The following is a 22,822-nucleotide window of genomic DNA, read 5'->3' as shown; positions in this document are numbered from 1 at the left end:
GACAGCTTTAAAATAAGCAACGGAGATCTCCGTTGCTTATTTTAAAGCTGTCTCGCTATGTTAAACCCATTTAACATAGCGAGACAGTGCTTTAAAAAAAACGAGTTATACTAATGGAAAAAAGTCTGGGCGACCGGACCTTTTTCCATTAGTATAACTCGATTTACAACGGGCACGCTGGCCAATCAGCGTGCACGTTTTGGGGGGATCATGGTATAATATGCATTCTCATATCCATCACTATTTTATATGAGGTATAAAGTTTATTGACTATGTTCTATAGTGGTACAGCAGTGATAGTACTGTCTTTGTGTGTGTGTGTGTGTGTGTGTGTGTGTGTGTGTGTGTGTGTGTGTGTGTGTGTGTATGTGTGTGAATGTATTGCTATGCTTCAGGAATGGTATTTATAGTAAATCTCAAAATGCCGAATAGACCTACAGAAGTTCAGTAGATGTAAATGATCTTTGACTTGAGAAAACTGTCACTGTTTACTGTATTTTACTGGTGCTGCTTGATTTTTTGCTGAGATGCAAAATGTACGAAATGTTCATTTCAGTCAGTTTGTGCTGCTGTTCTTCAGCTAGTGTGCATGTTTCCCATTTAATAAACTTTTCTCTTTCACTTCTTCTCTCCAGCTGGACCCAAAGGCTTTACAGGTGAAAGAATGGAAGCGGACAGTGTTGCAGTCGAATGGGGTAAGAGTTACTGAGCAGCTGTGTGGTGTTGTAAAATGACAATTATGTCAGAGTCACTACCATGACTCTTTGCTCTCAACCAATCAGGGACAAATTTCAACAGAATTGGGGACAACTGCAGAGAAAATCAGGGGCAATCAGAGACACTTTTAAAATATTAGTGCTATTAACTTGAGACTTGACAAAATCAGAGCATATGGATTGATATACTTTTCTGGAGTGACGCAGCCTGTAACTCTTCATCATTCCCATTATTCACTACCTTTCCTCCAAAAGTCAACTGTTTTAGGTGGGACTAAGAGGGGCAGAGCAAAGATTTGGGTCAAAATCAGGGGCATCCCTGAAAATCAGGGACAGTTGAGAGGTATTTTACAGAAAATGTAGTTTAATGGAGCTGTGCTGCCTTCATTTACATGTACAACCAAAAAGACCCAGACAAATCGGAGTCTCCACTGGATAGTATCTTAAACCCATGGGATAGATGCAAACTAAAGTCTGTTGGCATTCAGAAGCCATGTAGCTGGAACACGTACATGTCCCCAAAAGGTTAACAGAGAGCCCTCCAAGCAATGCCACATCATCGGTCCTTTACATATCAGGTAATGATGAGGGTGATAGCAGGGTGTACTAGCTCCCACCACGATCACCGCTGACCCTCTCAGAAGCTTATTCCTCCATGATATTAAATGTAATGTGGTACGACAAATCACCACAATCACCGCTGACCCTCTCAGAAGCTTATTCCTCCATGATATTAAATGTAGTGTGGTACGACAAATCACCACGCTCACCGCTGACCCTCTCAGAAGCTTATTCCTCCATGATATTAAATGTAGTGTGGTACGACAAATCACCACGCTCACCACTGACCCTCTCAGAAGCTTATTCCTCCATGATATTAAATGTAGTGTGGTACGACAAATCACCACGATCACCACTGACCCTCTCAGAAGCTTATTCCTCCATGATATTAAATGTAGTGTGGTACGACAAATCACCACAATCACTGCTGACCCTCTCAGAAGCTTATTCTTCCATGATATTAAATGTAGTGTGGTGCGACAAATCACCATGATGACCACCGACCCTCTCAGAAGCTTATTCCTCCATGATATTAAATGTAGTGTGGTACGACAAATCACCACGATCACCGCTGACCCTCTCAGAAGCTTATTCCTCCATGATATTAAATGTAGTGTGGTACGACAAATCACCACGATCACCGCTGACCCTCTCAGAAGATTATTCCTCCATGATATTAAAGGTAGTGTGGTACGACAAATCACCACGATCACCACTGACCCTCTCAGAAGCTTATTCCTCCATGATATTAAAGGTAGTGTGGTACAACAAATGCACATACATTTCGCATTCCTTTCCCAATCACTTCCCTGGTAGCAGGTCACTGCAGTCCCCCAGCCACTTCCCTTGGGATGAGCAGAAGGAAGTAAAACTAGTAGTGAATATCCAGGGAGCCCCTTCATCCCTGTATGTGATGGCCTGCAGCTATAAGTGCGCCACATTGTTAGTAACTACTCATCTTAGTGTCTATAAGTGCACCACATTGTTACTAACTGCTCATCTTAGTGTCTATAAGTATGCCACATTGTTACTAACTGCTCGTCTTAGTGTCTATAAGTGCTCCACATTGTTACTAACTGCTCATCTTAGTGTCTATAAGTGCTCCACATTGTTACTAACTGCTCATCTTAACTATACGTACTTCACATTCTTACTAACTGCTCATCTTAACATCTGAAAGTACTTCACATTCTTTCTAACTGCTCATCTTAACTATAAGTACTTCACATTCTTACTAACTGCTCATCTTAATGTCTATAAGTACTTCACATTCTTACTAACTGCTCATCTTAACGTCTATAAGTACTTCACATTCTTACTAACTGCTCATCTTAATGTCTATAAGTACTTCACATTCTTTCTAACTGCTCATCGTAACTATAAGTACTTCACATTCTTACTAACTGCTCATCTTAATGTCTATAAGTACTTCACATTCTTAATAACTGCTCATCTTAACATCTATAAGTACTTCGCATTCTTACTAACTGCTCATCTTAACGTCTATAAGTACTTCACATTCTTACTAACTGCTCATCTTAACGTCTATAAGTACTTCGCATTCTTACTAACTGCTCATCTTAACGTCTATAAGTACTTTACATTCTTACTAACTGCTCATCTTAACGTTTATAAGTACTTCACATTCTTACTAACTGCTCATCTTAACGTCTGTAAGTACATCACATTCTTACTAACTGCTCATCTTAACGTCTATAAGTACTTCACATTCTTACTAACTGCTCATCTTAACGTCTATAAGTACTTCGCATTCTTACTAACTGCTCATCTTAACGTCTATAAGTACTTTACATTCTTACTAACTGCTCATCTTAACGTTTATAAGTACTTCACATTCTTACTAACTGCTCATCTTAACGTCTGTAAGTACATCACATTCTTACTAACTGCTCATCTTAATGTCTATAAGTATTTCACATTCTTACTAACTGCTCATCTTAACGTCTATAAGTACTTCACATTCTTACTAACTGCTCATCTTAACGTCTATAAGTACTTCACATTGTTAATAGTCAAAAACCCAGCTGTGCAGCAAAACTGTGATAAGAAGAATATACAAATTATTTTTAGTGGTCATATCAACTTTGTTTCTTCCCATTTTAGTTCTAGCAAAAATATTTAAACATATTTTTAAATACTTTCTATTATTTTACTAATGAACTTGTTTGTTTCTAAAAAGGGAATATTTTGAATGTAATTTTTAGTTTTACCACAAGAGGGAACCAATGTTATTCGAAATGCAGTCTGCAGTATCTACAAATGGTTTTAACATTTTAAACATGTTTTTATTTAAATATTAATAAAAGTTTTAACATGCATTTATATAAGACATTTTATGAATTGTTCATAAGCACTATATATAATATATTGACTGTAGGTTAATGTGTTGAATTTGTATTTTTAGGAGAAAGGAGATATGTGTATTTGGTTAACTGAATTTCATTCATTAAGTATTTAAATTAATTAAAGCATGATGGTCATTGGTTGTTTTTAAACAGGAAGGTTATAAGTAGAAAGGTAATTGTAGTTTGACCCACATCTGACGAAGTGAATATAAACGAAAATGTATGGTGTGTAGTGTTTATGTGTGTAATAAACTGTGTTTTTTACGATCGTTCCTTGGGCTTTATTGTTTCATCTGCATTGGGCTGTTGGATTTCTAACTTCACATTCTTATTAACTGCTCATCTTAATGTCTATAAGTACTTCACATTCTTACTAACTGCTCATCTTAACGTCTATAAGTACTTCACATTCTTACTAACTGCTCATCTTAACGTCTATAAGTACTTCACATTCTTACTAACTGCTCATCTTAATGTCTATAAGTACTTCACATTCTTACTAACTGCTCATCTTAACATCTATAAGTACTTCACATTCTTACTAACTGCTCATCTTAACGTCTATAAGTACTTCACATTCTTACTAACTGCTCATCTTAACGACTATAAGTACTTCACATTCTTACTAACTGCTCATCTTAACGTCTATAAGTACTTCACATTCTTACTAACTGCTCATCTTAACGTCTATAAGTATTTCAAATTCTTACTAACTGCTCATCTTAATGTCTATAAGTACTTCACATTCTTACTAACTGCTCATCTTAACGTCTATAAGTACTTCACATTCTTACTAACTGCTCATCTTAACGTCTATAAGTACTTCACATTCTTACTAACTGCTCATCTTAACGACTATAAGTACTTCACATTCTTACTAACTGCTCATCTTAACGTCTATAAGTACTTCACATTCTTACTAACTGCTCATCTTAACGTCTATAAGTACTTCACATTCTTACTAACTGCTCATCTTAACGTCTATAAGTACTTCACATTCTAACTGCTCATCTTAACATCTATAAGTACTTCACATTCTTACTAACTGCTCATCTTAACGTCTATAAGTACTTCACATTCTTACTAACTGCTCATCTTAACATCTATAAGTACTTCACATTCTTACTAACTGCTCATCTTAACATTTATAAGTACTTCACATTCTTACTAACTGCTCATCTTAATGTCTATAACTACTTCACATTCTTACTAACTGCTCATCTTAACGTCTATAATTACTTCACATTCTTACTAACTGCTCATCTTAACGTCTATAAGTACTTCACATTCTTACTAACTGCTCATCTTAACATCTATAAGTACTTCACATTCTTACTAACTGCTCATCTTAACATTTATAAGTACTTCACATTCTTACTAACTGCTCATCTTAATGTCTATAACTACTTCACATTCTTACTAACTGCTCATCTTAACGTCTATAAGTATTTCACATTCTTACTATCTGCTCATCTTAACGTCTATAAGTACTTCACATTCTTACTAACTGCTCATCTTAACGTCTATAAGTACTTCACATTGTTAATAGTCAAAAACCCAGCTGTGCAGCAAAACTGTGATAAGAAGAATATACAAATTATTTTTAGTGGTCATATCAACTTTGTTTCTTCCCATTTTAGTTCTAGCAAAAATATTTAAACATATTTTTAAATACTTTCTATTATTTTACTAATGAACTTGTTTGTTTCTAAAAAGGGAATATTTTGAATGTAATTTTTAGTTTTACCACAAGAGGGAACCAATGTTATTCGAAATGCAGTCTGCAGTATCTACAAATGGTTTTAACATTTTAAACATGTTTTTATTTAAATATTAATAAAAGTTTTAACATGCATTTATATAAGACATTTTATGAATTGTTCATAAGCACTATATATAATATATTGACTGTAGGTTAATGTGTTGAATTTGTATTTTTAGGAGAAAGGAGATATGTGTATTTGGTTAACTGAATTTCATTCATTAAGTATTTAAATTAATTAAAGCATGATGGTCATTGGTTGTTTTTAAACAGGAAGGTTATAAGTAGAAAGGTAATTGTAGTTTGACCCACATCTGACGAAGTGAATATAAACGAAAATGTATGGTGTGTAGTGTTTATGTGTGTAATAAACTGTGTTTTTTACGATCGTTCCTTGGGCTTTATTGTTTCATCTGCATTGGGCTGTTGGATTTCTAACTTCACATTCTTATTAACTGCTCATCTTAATGTCTATAAGTACTTCACATTCTTACTAACTGCTCATCTTAACGTCTATAAGTACTTCACATTCTTACTAACTGCTCATCTTAACGTCTATAAGTACTTCACATTCTTACTAACTGCTCATCTTAATGTCTATAAGTACTTCACATTCTTACTAACTGCTCATCTTAACATCTATAAGTACTTCACATTCTTACTAACTGCTCATCTTAACGTCTATAAGTACTTCACATTCTTACTAACTGCTCATCTTAACGACTATAAGTACTTCACATTCTTACTAACTGCTCATCTTAACGTCTATAAGTACTTCACATTCTTACTAACTGCTCATCTTAACGTCTATAAGTATTTCAAATTCTTACTAACTGCTCATCTTAATGTCTATAAGTACTTCACATTCTTACTAACTGCTCATCTTAACGTCTATAAGTACTTCACATTCTTACTAACTGCTCATCTTAACGTCTATAAGTACTTCACATTCTTACTAACTGCTCATCTTAACGACTATAAGTACTTCACATTCTTACTAACTGCTCATCTTAACGTCTATAAGTACTTCACATTCTTACTAACTGCTCATCTTAACGTCTATAAGTACTTCACATTCTTACTAACTGCTCATCTTAACGTCTATAAGTACTTCACATTCTAACTGCTCATCTTAACGTCTATAAGTACTTCACATTCTTACTAACTGCTCATCTTAACGTCTATAAGTACTTCACATTCTTACTAACTGCTCATCTTAACATCTATAAGTACTTCACATTCTTACTAACTGCTCATCTTAACATTTATAAGTACTTCACATTCTTACTAACTGCTCATCTTAATGTCTATAACTACTTCACATTCTTACTAACTGCTCATCTTAACGTCTATAATTACTTCACATTCTTACTAACTGCTCATCTTAACGTCTATAAGTACTTCACATTCTTACTAACTGCTCATCTTAACATCTATAAGTACTTCACATTCTTACTAACTGCTCATCTTAACATTTATAAGTACTTCACATTCTTACTAACTGCTCATCTTAATGTCTATAACTACTTCACATTCTTACTAACTGCTCATCTTAACGTCTATAAGTACTTCACATTCTTAGTAACTGCTCATCTTAACGTCTATAAGTACTTCACATTCTTGCTAACTGCTCATCTTAACGTCTATAAGTACTTCACATTCTTACTAACTGCTCATCTTAACGTCTATAACTACTTCACATTCTTACTAACTGCTCATCTTAACGACTATAAGTACTTCACATTCTTACTAACTGCTCATCTTAACGTCTATAAGTACTTCACATTCTTACTAACTGCTCATCTTAACATCTATAAGTACTTCACATTCTTACTAACTGCTCATCTTAACGTCTATAAGTACTTCACATTCTTACTAACTGCTCATCTTAACGACTATAAGTACTTCACATTCTTACTAACTGCTCATCTTAACGTCTATAAGTACTTCACATTCTTACTAACTGCTCATCTTAACGTCTATAAGTATTTCAAATTCTTACTAACTGCTCATCTTAATGTCTATAAGTACTTCACATTCTTACTAACTGCTCATCTTAACGTCTATAAGTACTTCACATTCTTACTAACTGCTCATCTTAACGTCTATAAGTACTTCACATTCTTACTAACTGCTCATCTTAATGACTATAAGTACTTCACATTCTTACTAACTGCTCATCTTAACGTCTATAAGTACTTCACATTCTTACTAACTGCTCATCTTAACGCGTCTATAAGTACTTCACATTCTTACTAACTGCTCATCTTAACGTCTATAAGTACTTCACATTCTAACTGCTCATCTTAACGTCTATAAGTACTTCACATTCTTACTAACTGCTCATCTTAACGTCTATAAGTACTTCACATTCTTACTAACTGCTCATCTTAACATCTATAAGTACTTCACATTCTTACTAACTGCTCATCTTAACATTTATAAGTACTTCACATTCTTACTAACTGCTCATCTTAATGTCTATAACTACTTCACATTCTTACTAACTGCTCATCTTAACGTCTATAAGTACTTCACATTCTTACTAACTGCTCATCTTAACGTCTATAAGTACTTCACATTCTTGCTAACTGCTCATCTTAACGTCTATAAGTACTTCACATTCTTACTAACTGCTCATCTTAACGTCTATAACTACTTCACATTCTTACTAACTGCTCATCTTAATGACTATAAGTACTTCATATTCTTACTAACTGCTCATCTTAACGTCTATAAGTACTTCACATTCTTACTAACTGCTCATCTTGTCTATAAGTACTTTACATTCTTACTAACTGCTCATCTTAACGTCTATAAGTACTTCACTTTCTTACTAACTGCTCATCTTAACATTTATAAGTACTTCACATTCTTACTAACTGCTCATCTTAACATCTGTAAGTACTTCACATTCTTACTAACTGCTCATCTTAACGTCTATAAGTACTTCACATTCTTACTAACTGCTCATCTTAATGACTATATGCAAATCTCAACACCTGCCCTCTTCCCATTCTTGGGGGGGTACTTATTATTTTTCTTAGCATAATAGACTGTATTTCTAATGATTTTGAATATATGATTGTTATATTTAATTGTCATTTTTTAATTACATTACTGGCGTCTTTTCATGCTTTATTGTATCCTATGTATTCACTGTCCATTGTATGTAGTTATGTGTCTATATTTTTGTAATTACATCAATACTACTGTTTTTTTATGTTTATCTAACTCTCTGGTGCTTTTCTCTTTGGGCCTCCACTGAAATTGATATTTATTACCCAGTCAGACTTCACAGTCAACCAATAAATAAAGAAATAAATAAAGAAAGAAATAGTAAATATATTTCCACAACAGAGAGTAGCGAATGGCTAGCTATAGCATCCTTCTGGCAACTTCATGCAGTATTTCAACTTAGGTCATAAAAAGCACAGGCAGATGTTGTCCCTCTGAGTCATGTAATGCAACATCTTGCAGCTCAGCAAAAAGTGTTAAGGCTTTAAGCTGCTAACAAGCTTTGTCCTGTAGCTCTGAGTTTGATTCCCGCTGTCTCTGTTTGCCTGCTGCTTAACTATGAACAAGTCACGTTGCCAGACAGTTTCAAGCTCACCTATGAAAAGAGGTGCTTGTGCCTCAAGGGTTTATCTATTTAACAAATAAATAAAATTAAAAATGAAATAGGTAGATAGATTCATAGGTGTATACTAGGCTAATGACCACAAGGGTTTTTTTAAGCCTAGCCATGCATCCCAAATCTCTGACAAGTTCTGCTACCCTTGATAAGTGTAAGCAGGGGCCTTGGAGATGAACCATTTACAGGTTGCCTGTGTCCATTAGAGACACAGGTGCCAAACCAGGGATGAATTTCTGGTTTCCCATCCAATTGGCCAAGTTATAATTTAATTGTGTTAGGGAGGAACTCTGTTTCACGTGAATTTGGAGCCTGTTTCCGGTGGGCGGGGGGACTAACAAGAGCAGTTGCCTTAAAAAAATAGCACTGTCATAACTCGGGTAATGTTGCATTTTGGTAACACCAAAGCTTCTGGTACTGTGGGGATTAGTTGTGCTAATAACTGCAGCAATAAACGTAAGCAATGTCCTGTGGATCCCTGAGTTATGCCTCTGAATACAGTACACTAGCTCTTAATATAAATCTGTTATGAACGTTTCTGCCAGAGAGGGCAATATGCCTGTAATGTATTCAGTCATGTCTTGACACACAACTGGAAACATGGATACAGGACATACAGAAACAACAGATTCTGATACATCCAATAGATTGGACAAAGTGAATTGTTAATGGATGGGAAATCGTAAATATACCCCTGGAATCACTTCAATGGCCCTGCTGGACAGAGGCTCAGGAAACTAATCTAAAAGGGAGGTGAAAGCCAACACATTCTGGCTAGGCTTATAAATGCCCTTGGGCAGATAGCCTAGTACCTACCTATGAACCTATGAACCTAAAAAACTGTCAGTGTTGAACCCTGTGTAATTAGAAATAATTATATTTTCTGTCTTCCATGACAGGGGTAGTCACCTGGTGGTCTAAACCTTGCCTCTAGATGATTGTTACTGGTGAAGTGATACCCTGACCCCATGTGCACAAAAATGGGGAAAAGGGGTTGTTGAGGGATGGATAGTTTCTGTCTGCTTAATAACATGTAACAAAATATAAAAAATATGTATATTTTATACATTATCAATTTCAGAAGTTCTTTGTGCAAGGTGATATCTGAGCATTTTTATTTTATTTTATTTCATATTTATATTATTTTGCTTTTGTTTACCATGTTTGTCCTTCTGGGTTTAGTCAAAACCCATTTTCAGTGGAGGCCTGGGGAGAAAAGATCCAACATATTACAAACATACATAGACAAACACTAAGTAATATACGTTACCAATTATACATACATTTGCTAATTAGATTACCTTACAGTACAAGTCATACACCACTATGTATAAAATTTGGGTCTACTTCAAAACATCTAAAACCCATAACATCTAATTTCATAACATTGAGACCAGAACATCTAAAACCCAGAACATGTAAAACCCATAACATTGAATTTCATAACATCTAACACTGCAAATCACAAGAAAATAACATCCCCTCTACATATAACGACACCAAACTACCAAACACACTTTTTACTATGTTTCTACAGGGGGAAAGCCCCCCTGCACCCCCACACCCCCAGTAAATTAAATATACCAATTCCAAAATCGCACTACAATAGGAAAAAGTTAATTTCCTAACCCCACTGTATCAAGCCCCCCTGCAGAAACATAGTAAAAAGTGTGTTTGGTAGTTTGGTGTCGTTATATGTGGAGGGGATGTTATTTTCTTGTGATTTGTCGTGTTAGATGTTATGAAGTTTGATGTTATGGGTTTTAGATGTTTTGGGTTTTAGATGTTCTGGTCTCAATGTTATGAAATTAGATGTTATGAGTTTTAGATGTTTTAAAGGGGACCCATAAAATTCATGTCAGTGCAGTCAGTTGACTAACAAAAGGAGCAGACACAGGAAAAGTGTGAGGATAGGCCATCTAGGAATTGGTGCAGGCTGTGTTTATATGGCTTCAGGGGAAGATCACGTACTATGTACATTGCTTATTACATCATGAAATTTATCCATTTCAGTGATATGTCTTTAAAACAAGTTTCACATCAAAAAATGCATTACAAACAAAACCTTACCAGTAGTGTAAGCTCAGACAAGAATAACTATGAGGCAGCTTTACCCAACAGTATGTCAATATTATTTTATTTGAATTTGTTTATTCACTTATCCTAATTTGCACACACACTTCATTTAACATGTCACCCAGGTACTTTTCCCTAGTTAAATTATTTCCTTAGATTGACAAGTTGCCATTAATTGGTATTAAACCTGTTGGCAAAAAGTGGGTGAGTATCAATTTGGAGTGTGGTATGCTATTCTAGAAGTGGGTGAGTATCGAGTTGGAGTGTGGCATGGTATTCTGGAGATTTGAACACTGTAACAGGACAGGCAGAACCAGTGCACAATGTTTGCCAGAAGCCATACAAAGAGATACATCATGACTTTAACGTATATACTCATGAAGAAAGAAGGCAGAGAAATGCATTACAGAAGCATTTAAAGTTCATAGGATCAGAGGCTGTTACTACCCTAATGACCATTAGAGCCCCAGCAAGCCCAGCTGGGCAACCCAAACCATTCAACTCCCAACTTCATGGGGGAGCATGTTAGTAGGCAGGTAGCTATGGATTTGTGTGGCGGGGTGTTAGGATAGGTTCATAGGTTCATAGGTAGGTACTAGGCTATCATCCCGAGGGCCTACATAAGCCTAGCCAACAAAGTTCCCTGGCTTACGCCACCCAAGAAAGTTAATTTCCTGTGCCACTGTTGATCAGAGACACAGAAGTGATCCCCGGGGTGTATTTCCTATTTCCTATTTCCCATCCACTCATCAAGATAATACTTTTCTTATCAGTGGCATCTGTCCATAATGTACACGGGGTTCAGACTGGGGGTAGATTTATAATTTACCATGTTAAGGTTTCGTTTTAATAAGGCCAGGGATGAACTCTGTTTTACATGGATGGGAAGCCTGTTCCATAGTGCATGGATTCCATAGAGTATCACTACATTCCAATTGTCTAACATCTTTCAAAAAGAGAAAAAATGGTTCAGAAAAACATTATCTGATGACAGAACATAACAAGGAAGATGGGAGTGTAGTAGAAAAGCGATCATAAGGACCATAAGATGTCCAGCTATATACATCTTTAAGCAGACAAACTTAAAAGTTCTTGCTACCCTTTTCAAGCACCTAATAGTACGCAGTCTCCAAAACAAGAAGGCCAGATATGAGAATGTCCATGAGATACAAGGAATGATTATTTCTGTAATAAGAGTGAGACTAACTGAAAACCCCCTGGAAGAAGCATTGCAGTCAAAGTCAGTAACAGGATTTAGGACTGCATGGGACTGCTGTAGTACAAGTATTGTGAATGCAGCCGAGTGGTGCACTAAACTAATAAGCTGCACGGAGGTTAATCTTACCCAGAACATAGTGAAACTGAAAGACTAGCTGGGCCAAGATGTGCTCACCTACATTTGGGACCTGTCATTCCATGTGCAAATGAAAGACAATGGGAATTAAATTCAGGTTATGAAACAGATTATTCTTATTATGTTTCCTTAATCTCGTTGTCATTCTATCAGGCAAAAGCAGATCCGCAGACAGTTTAAAAAACAGCTTTGTCTGGGCAGGAATCATTGTTATGTTTTAAATGCTATAGAGAATGTCTTTATATTGCAAGAGTTTTCTGCCCAGGACACAAGGGGGAAAGCCCTTGTATGTATCCTGCATGTTTTCAATGTGATGCAACATACAACTTTTATCACACAGGCTCCAAATACTGCTGTTGCTATTTGCATATATGTAGCTGTATGTATGCATATGTGTATGTGTGTGTGTATGCATGCATGTGTATGTGTGTGTGTATTGTGCCTGCATATTATTGTGTGCTATCACTGTTATGACATGCACGTTTTCTCATACAGTTTGTCAGTATAACTGGTGTCTCTATACGTGTGTGTGTTTTGCACATGCGTTTTGTGAATTTCTATATAGTGATGCATGATTTTAATGCATTAAAATGTGTTGCAAGGTAACACATTAGGCTGATAGTGGTACTGATGTAAAATGTGTTGTAAGGTAACACATTAGGCTGATAGTGGTACTGATGTAAAATGTGTTGTAAGGTAACACATTAGGCTGATAGTGGTACTGATGTAAAATGTGTTGTAAGGTAACACATTAGGCTGATAGTGGTACTGATGTAAAATGTGATGTAAGGTAACACATTAGGCTGATAGTGGTACTGATGTAAAATGTGTTGTAAGGTAACACATTAGGCTGATAGTGGTACTGATGTAAAATGTGTTGTAAGGTAACACATTAGGCTGATAGTGGTACTGATGTAAAATGTGTTGTAAGGTAACACATTAGGCTGATAGTGGTACTGATGTAAAATGTGTTGTAAGGTAACACATTAGGCTGATAGTGGTACTGATGTAAAATGTGTTGTAAGGTAACACATTAGGCTCATAGTGTTACTGATGTAAAATGTGATGTAAGATGGTAAACATAAATTTACAAAAGGCAGCAATATAAATGAACTGCTTACAGCTGGCATGCGTTGCTCTATAAGTCTGCTGCTTAACATCTGTATGCGTTAGTGTTAACTGTAAAACAGATTTCAGTCGCATGCCCCTTGCATGCTTCATTGTGCAGCTAGATGTTTACTGATGGGATGTCACTGGCACATTGTGAATTATGCCCAGTAACTGATGACATGTCGGGTTTACTTCTACATGTGGGCTGATGGGATGTCACTAGTACATTGTGAATTATGGCCAGTAACTGATGACAGATCAGGTTTACTTCTGCATGTGGGCTGATGGGATGTCACTGGTACATTGTGAATTATGCCCAGTAACTGATGACATGTCGGGTTTACTTCTACATGTGGGCTGATGGGATGTCACTGGTACATTGTGAATTATGCCCAGTAACTGATGACATGTCGGGTTTACTTCTACATGTGGGCTGATGGGATGTCACTGGCACATTGTGAATTATGCCCAGTAACTGATGACAGATCGGGTTTACTTCTACATGTGGGCTGATGGGATGTCACTGGCACATTGTGAATTATGGCCAGTAACTGATGATAGATCGGGTTTACTTCTACATGTGGGCTGATGGGATGTCACTGGTACATTGTGAATTATGCCCAGTAACTGATGACATGTCGGGTTTACTTCTACATGTGGGCTGATGGGATGTCACTGGTACATTGTGAATTATTCCCAGTAACTGATGACAGATCGGGTTTACTTCTACATGTGGGCTGATGGGATGTCACTGGCACATTGTGAATTATGGCCAGTAACTGATGACAGATCGGGTTTACTTCTACATGTGGGCTGATGGGATGTCACTGGTACATTGTGAATTATGCCCAGTAACTGATGACAGATCGGGTTTACTTCTACATGTGGGCTGATGGGATGTCACTGGCACATTGTGAATTATGGCCAGTAACTGATGATAGATCGGGTTTACTTCTACATGTGGGCTGATGGGATGTCACTGGCACATTGTGAATTATGCCCAGTAACTGATAACAGATCAAGTTTACTTCTACATGTGGGCTGATGGGATGTCACTGGTACATTGTGAATTATGCCCAGTAACTGATGACAGATTGGGTTTACTTCTACATGTGGGCTGATGGGATGTCACTGGCACATTGTGAATTATGCTCAGTAACTGATGACAGATTGGGTTTACTTCTACATGTGGGATGATGGGATGTCACTGGCACATTGTGAATTATGGCCAGTAACTGATGACAGATCGGGTTTACTTCTATATGTGGGCTGATGGGATGTCACTGGTACATTGTGAATTATGCCCAGTAACTGATGACATGTCGGGTTTACTTCTACATGTGGGCTGATGGGATGTCACTGGCACATTGTGAATTATGCCCAGTAACTGATGACAGATTGGGTTTACTTCTACATGTGGTATGATGGGATGTCACTGGCACATTGTGAATTATGGCCAGTAACTGATGACAGATCGGGTTTACTTCTACATGTGGGCTGATGGGATGTCACTGGCACATTGTGAATTATGGCCAGTAACTGATGATAGATCGGGTTTACTTCTACATGTGGGCTGATGGGATGTCACTGGTACATTGTGAATTATGCCCAGTAACTGATGTCAGATCTAGTTTACTTCTACATGTGGGCTGATGGGATGTCACTAGTACATTGTGAATTATGCCCAGTAACTGATGACAGATTGGGTTTACTTCTACATGTGGGCTGATGGGATGTCACTGGCACATTATGAATTATGCTCAGTAACTGATGACAGATCTGGTTTACATGTCTGCTGCTTTGTGCCTCAGGAGATACTGATGCCTCATGTTGGATCTGGAGAGTGATAGTTCTCTTCCTGACTATATTTAATAGACTCCATATATCTGTGTTGTGTGCATGCTAACAAAAGATCCTAAATTAATTTAGATATGTACCCAGTAGTTTTTGTTGGTTTATAGAGAATGTTACTATTTGCACAGGAGAGATTGCTTCATATGAATCAGTACCTCCAAATGTGAGGTCAGAGGTCATGGTGCTCACCTGGAAGTGGAGTGCTGTCTTCAGTTGTGGAAACTGCTGTCCTTAGCAGAGGAGTTTAATTACTTTGGGATCTTGTGCACTGATGATGTCAAGAGTGGGTGCAAGACTGACAAGCAGACTTAGGTGTGCTTCACTTCCAGGCACTGAATCAATATGTAGTGAAGTGAAATGAGTTATCAGATAAACCTCTTGGCTTGCTAGTCCATCTGTTTTCACCTCACTTGTAGTCATGAGCTGTGGATAATAGCTAAAAGGATGAGATTGTAAGTATAAGCACTGGAAATGAGAGCCCTCTGCAGGGATTTTACACTGTGTGGGCCCTCTGCAGGGATTTTACACTCTGTGGGCCCTCTGCAGGGATTTTACACTCTATGGGCCCTCTGCAGAGATGTTACATGTACACTCTGTGTGCCTTCTGCAGGGATTTTATACTATGTGGACCCTCTGCAGGGATTTTACACTCTGTGGGCCCTCTGCAGGGATGTTACATTTACACTCTGTGGGCCCTCTGCAGAGATGTTACACTTACACTCTGTGGGCCCTCTGCAGAGATGTTACACTTACACTCTGTGGGCCCTCTGCAGGGATGTTACACTTACACTCTGTTGGTCTTCTGCATCAATGTTACACTTACACTCTGTAGGCCCTCTGCAGGGATTTTACACTCTATGGGCCCTCTGCAGGGATGTTACACTTACACTCTGTGGGCCCTCTGCAGAGATGTTACATTTACACTCTGTGGGCCCTCTGCAGGGATGTTACACTTACACTTTGTAGGTCTTCTGCAGAGATGTAACACTTACACTCTGTGGGCCCTCTGCAGAGATGTTACACTTACACTCTGTGTGCCCCCTGCAGGGATGTTACACTTACACTCTGTGGGCCCTCTGCAGAGATAGATGTTACACTTACACTCTGTGGGCCCTCTGCAGGGATGTTACACTTACACTCTGTGGACCCTCTGCAGAGATGTTACACTTACATGCTATGGGCCCTCTGCAGAAATGTTACATTTACACTCTGTGGGCCCTCTGCAGGGATGTTACACTTACACTCTGTTGGTCTGCTGCAGTGATGTTACACTTACACGCTGTGGGCCCTCTGCAGGGATGTTACACTCTATGGGCCCTCTGCAGGAATTTTACACTCTATGGGCCCTCTGCATGGATGTTATGCTTACACTCTGTGGGCCCTCTGCAGAGATGTTGCACTTACACTCTGTGGGCCCGCTGCAGGGATGTTACTCTTACACTCTGTGGGCCCTTTGCAGAGATATATGTTGCACTTACACTCTTTGGGCCCTCTGCAGGGATGTTAGACTTACACTCTGTGGGCCTTCTGCAGGATTGTAACACGTACACTCTGTGGGCCCTCTGCAGAGATATTACACTTACACTCTGTGGGCCCTCTGCAGGGATGTTACACTTATACTCTGTGGGCCCTCTGCAGAGATAGATGTTACACTTACACTCTGTGGGCCCTCTGCAGGGATGTTACACTTACACTCTGTGGACCCTCTGCAGAGATGTTACACTTACACTCTGTGGGCCCTTTGCAGGGATGTTACACTTACACTCTGTTGGTCTTCTGCAGTGATGTTAAACTTACACTCTGTGGGCCCTCTGCAGGGATTTTACACTCTATGGGCCCTCTGCAGGAATTTTACACTCTATGGGCCCTCTGCAGGGATGTTACACTTACAATCCACAAACACTGCAGTAAACCAAATTCCACAACGAACAACACAGGAAGCCAGTGCCAAGCCAACGTTTATTGCGATCTGGTACCTCGGCTTTTCGCCTTCAAATGGATCACAAATTCATTGTGCTGTTAACCATTATTTATACAAACTTTTTTAATTAATCAGCACCAATTAATCAATTAACATTTTAAAGTGCTCTACCATTATTTAATGTCTTTACAAAAGTTCTTGACATTAAAAACAAAGTATTAATAATTTCAGTTTCATAGTTATTATTATTACTACATTACTATGTTACATATATAATCAGTCTTTATTTAAACATCAGTATAAATTAATGAAAGAGAATACTTCCAAGAAATTTTTTCAAGTATAAAGGAAATTAGTAAAGAGCAGACTCAATATAAACTAAGAAATAGACAAGATAAAGGCAACTTCTATATATTATTAGTATAAGTATATGTATGGACAACTATTTAATTTCTATTATGCTAACTTCAAGTTTTGTATTTTAATATATGTAATAAAAAATAATGTTATGAACTAGTATTTGACAATTAGCTTTAAATACATTCCAACAATAACAGCTCCTATACCCCAAGATGGCTCATGTTTAGTTAACTAAATGGTATGTATTATACCAAGACAAGAATATGTATTTAGTATACTTCTAAATATTTAATACATAAAGATATTACATACTTAATTCTAGGTTGAGTCCATATGGTTTCAACGTCTTGAATTTAAGTATCATCCTAGTCTCCAATTCAAGTAGTTTCGGGACAATTGATCCCCCATTTACATAACTGAAAGGTTGGCCCAATACACAAAAGATTAAACTACTAGCATCACCTTTATGTTTTTCCAAAAAGTGTTTGGCCACTGGGCTATAGTCATTTTTATTCCTAATATCTTTTAAGTGTTCCAAAATTCGAACTCGAACCATTCTTTTGGTCTGACCTATATACCATAAATTAGAACATGAGCATCCCAACAGGTATACCACTCCTGTGGATTTGCAATTGAAAAAGTGTCTGGCTACAAAAGGTATATCATTAATGTTAGTTACATTTAGGACCCTGCTGCATACACTACATTGTCCACAAGAGAAAGTACCTACAATATTTTTATTAATACCCACATTAAATTTCTCACTAAAATTATAGTTTAATAGCTCCTTTAAATTTTTTCCCCTTTTATATGAAAACATTAACTGTTTGGGAAAAATGTCACCAATACTTTCATCTTCACAAATAAGATGCCAATATTTCCTTATGATGTTATTTACTTCTATGGATATGGGAGAATATTTCATGACAAAAAATAATTTAGACTTACTGTTTTTTGAAATATCTATGTTTCTAACCCTAGGTATAGTCTTGCTTGTTATTTTCCTAGTGTATAAATTACGTCTCTCCTGTCTCAAATGGACTCTATCTTCATAACCGGAGTGGTTTGTAATTCCAAGAATTTTATTTTTACAGTTTAACAAATGGTCCTTGCTATAGCCCCTCTCAGATAGTCTGGATTCAACCTTATTTAATTCCAAAAGTCTCTCATCCCTATTACTTGTATGGTTAAAAATCCTTTGAAATTCACCAAAAGGAAGAGACCAAATCAGATGTTCCGGATGCATACTTTCTGCATGTAGAAACATATTCACTGAGGTCTGTTTCCTATATGGTCTATATCCTATGTGATCATCATTGTGGAAGAGAGTTAAATCAAGGAAATTGATCTTAACTCTATCCATTTCATAAGAAAATTTTAGACCATGACCATTACTGTTCAAAACATCAAAAAATTCAAGAAATTCAGACATTTCACCACTACATATTAATATAAGATCATCAATGAACCGTTTGTAAAATACTACATTGTTTTGATAGAAAGAAGTAGAATAAATGAATAATTTTTCAAAATGGTCCATATATAGTACGGCATATGAGGGTGCAAAAGCAGCCCCCATTGCCGTACCTTTGATCTGGAGAAAGAAGTCCTTATTGAAACAAAAATAGTTATGGGAAAGACAAAATTCCAACAATAATATCAAAAAGGAGGTTCTAGGACCATCCCCCAACATTAGTTGAACAGCTTCAAGTCCCCACCTTCTATTGATGTTAGTATATAGTGCCTTCACATCTATAGTTACCCAATAGTAACTATTTTCCCATTTAATTCCACTGATTTTATCTATTAGATCTTGAGTGTTAGAAATATGAGCTGGAATTCTAGACAAATAATTTTTAAGATGGAAGTCCAAAAAAATGTTAACTCTACTCAAAAAGGATTCTTTGCCTGAAACTATAGGTCTCCCTGGTGGCTTCTCTAAACTTTTGTGCACTTTCGGTAATGCATAGAAGGTCGGTGTTACAGGTTTTTTAACATATAATTTTCCCACATCATGTTGATTGAGAAAACCAAGGCGCTCCCCTCTTTCCAACAGATTTAGCAATTCACTATTATATTCAACAATAGGATCATTTCTTAAACAAATGTACTCATCCTGATTTTTTAACAAATCAAAAATCATTTCACAGTAGTCATTTTTATTCAGTATGACCCAGTTGCCACCTTTATCTGCACTTTTAAAAATGAAATCTGTTTTAATTTTTTTTTTTTTTTTTTTTTTTTTTTTTTTCAAGTATTTAAGGGCCATCCATTCTTCTTTGTTTAAATTATAATATTTAGTCATATTATTTAAACTTTCCATAAGTACTGAAATCTCCTTAAATACAACTCTAAAGAAAGTGGAAATTGCTGGCACTTTAATGTTGGGTGTAAAGGTACTTTCAGATGCTAAGGGCGGAATAGTGAGTTTACCATAGCCTGTAACAAACATGTCACCATCAATCACATTATCAAGGACATCTTCACTAGTTAACTCAAAGGATGCATTTTCATAGTCATAAATTGATAGATTTAATAATTCATTCTCAACATTTTCAGTAATAGTGTCAGAACTATTAGTATTATACATCCCATCATTTTCTTCAGTACCAATGTCATTCTCATTGTAAAAGAAAACTTTCAAGTATAATTTCCGAATGAATTTTTTAAGGTCAAAATAAATGTCACTCAAAGAGGAAAAAAACGTAGGTATAAATTTACTCCCCTTCAATAATACTGAATTCATGGCTTGGTCAATAACCAAGCTAGATAAGTTAACCACACACAAGCCATCATCATGTAAACAGTTAGCATTTAAAGAACTTACTGGCTCATTCCTTAAACCGATTTCTTCCCTTCCTTCCATTTCTACCTCGACCAGATTTGTTGGTTTGAAAGGAAGAATCAGCAGCATTAACATTAGAGGACGAGCCATTATCATTTACAAATTCATTTTGTCCATTAATAGAAGTTGAAAAAGTCACATTTTTAGTACGATTCTTTTCCCGTTCCCCTGAAGACGCTGAAAGACTGCGTTGTGTCCGTTGGTTTCGCGGGCTTTTTTATTACATATATTAAAATACAAAACTTGAAGTTAGCATAATAGAAATTAAATAGTTGTCCATACATATACTTATACTAATAATATATAGAAGTTGCCTTTATCTTGTCTATTTCTTAGTTTATATTGAGTCTGCTCTTTACTAATTTCCTTTATACTTGAAAAAATTTCTTGGAAGTATTCTCTTTCATTAATTTATACTGATGTTTAAATAAAGACTGATTATATATGTAACATAGTAATGTAGTAATAATAATAACTATGAAACTGAAATTATTAATACTTTGTTTTTAATGTCAAGAACTTTTGTAAAGACATTAAATAATGGTAGAGCACTTTAAAATGTTAATTGATTAATTGGTGCTGATTAATTAAAAAAGTTTGTATAAATAATGGTTAACAGCACAATGAATTTGTGATCCATTTGAAGGCGAAAAGCCGAGGTACCAGATCGCAATAAACGTTGGCTTGGCACTGGCTTCCTGATGTTACACTTACACTCTGTGGGCCCTCTGCAGAGATGTTACACTTACACTGTGTGGGCCCTCTGCAAGGATGTTACACTTACACTCTGTGGGCCCTCTGCAGAGATAGATGTTACACTTACACTCTGCGGGCCCTCTGCAGGGATGTTACACTTACACTCTGTAGGCCTCCTGCAGGGATGTAACACTTACACTCTGTGGTACACTGGCCCTCTGCAAAGATGTTACGCTTACACTCTGTGGACCCTCTTCAGGTATACTACACTTACACCCTGTGGGCCCTCTGCAGGGATGTTACACTTACATTCTGTTGGCCCTCTGCAGTGATGTTACACTTACACTCTGTGGGCCTTATGCAGTGATGTTACACTTACACCCTGTGGGCCCTCTGCAGGAATGTTACACTTACACTCTGTGCACCCTCTGCAGGGATTTTATACTCTATGGGCCCTCTGCAGTGATGTTACACTTACAGTCTGTGGGCCTTCTGCAGTGATGTTACACTTACACTCTGTGGGCCCTCTACAGGGATGTTACACTTACACTCTATGGACCCTCTGCAGGGATGTTACACTTACACTCGGTGGACCATCTGCAGAGATGTTACACTTTCACTCTGTGGGCCCTCTGCAGAAGTGTTACACTTACACTCTGTGGGCCCTCTGCAGAAATGTTACACTTACACTCTGTGCACCCTCTGCAGGGGTTTTATACTCTATGGGCCCTCTGCATTGATGTTACATTTACACTCTGTGGGCCTTCTGCAATGATGTTAAACTTACACTTTGTGGGCCCTCTTCAGGGATTTTACACTCTATGGGCCCTCTGCAGAAATGTTACACTCTATGGGCCCTATGCAGGGATGTTACACTTACACTCTGTGGGCCCTCTGCAGAGATGTTACACTTACACTCTGTGGGCCCTCTGCAGAGATAGATGTTACACTTACACTCTGCGGGCTCTCTGCAGGGTGTTAAACTTACACTCTGTGGGCCCTCTGCAGGGATGTAACACTTACACTCTGTGGACCCTCTACAAGAATGTTACGCTTACACTCTGTGAGCCCTCTGCAGAGATGTTACACTTACACTCTGTGGGCCCTCTTCAGGTATACTACACTTACACCCTGTGGGCCCTCTGCAGGGATGTTACATGTACACTTTGTGGACCCTCTTCAGGTATACTACACTTACACTCTGTGGGCCCTCTGCAGGGATGTTACACTTACACTCTGTGGGCCCTCTGCAGAGATGTCACACTTACACTATGTGGACCCTCTTCAGGTATACTACACTTACACTCTGTGGGCCCTCTGCAGAGATGTTACACTTACATTCTGTTGGCCCTCTGCAGTGATGTTACACTTACACTCTGTGGGTCTTATGCAGTGATGTTACACTTACACTCTGTGGGCCCTCTGCAGGAATGTTACACTTACACTCTGTGCACCCTCTGCAGGGATTTTACACTCTATGGGCCCTCTGCAGTGATGTTACACTTACAGTCTGTGGGCCTTCTGCAGTGATGTTACACTTACACTCTGTGGGCCCTCTACAGGGATG

At 37.5% G+C, this 22,822-nt stretch overlaps 1 protein-coding gene across 1 annotated transcript in view; it reads left to right on the top strand.

The window, feature by feature from the left end:
* LOC122814070 (active breakpoint cluster region-related protein-like) overlaps positions 1-22,822 on the top strand; it is a 1,143,696-nt gene that overhangs the window by 1,050,362 nt on the left and 70,512 nt on the right. Inside the window, exon 17 of the mRNA XM_044086683.1 lies at positions 636-695. Coding sequence (XP_043942618.1) covers positions 636-695 — 60 coding nt within the window. The remainder of the gene's footprint in view (positions 1-635; positions 696-22,822) is intronic.

The sequence above is a fragment of the Protopterus annectens genome, chromosome 10.part0 (genome assembly GCF_019279795.1).
Source record: "Protopterus annectens isolate FY-2018-M chromosome 10.part0, PAN1.0, whole genome shotgun sequence".
NCBI classification, from domain to species: Eukaryota; Metazoa; Chordata; order Ceratodontiformes; family Protopteridae; genus Protopterus; species Protopterus annectens.
The sequence above is the reverse complement of the archived record's forward strand: the minus strand, read 5'-3'. Positions and strand labels throughout refer to the sequence as shown.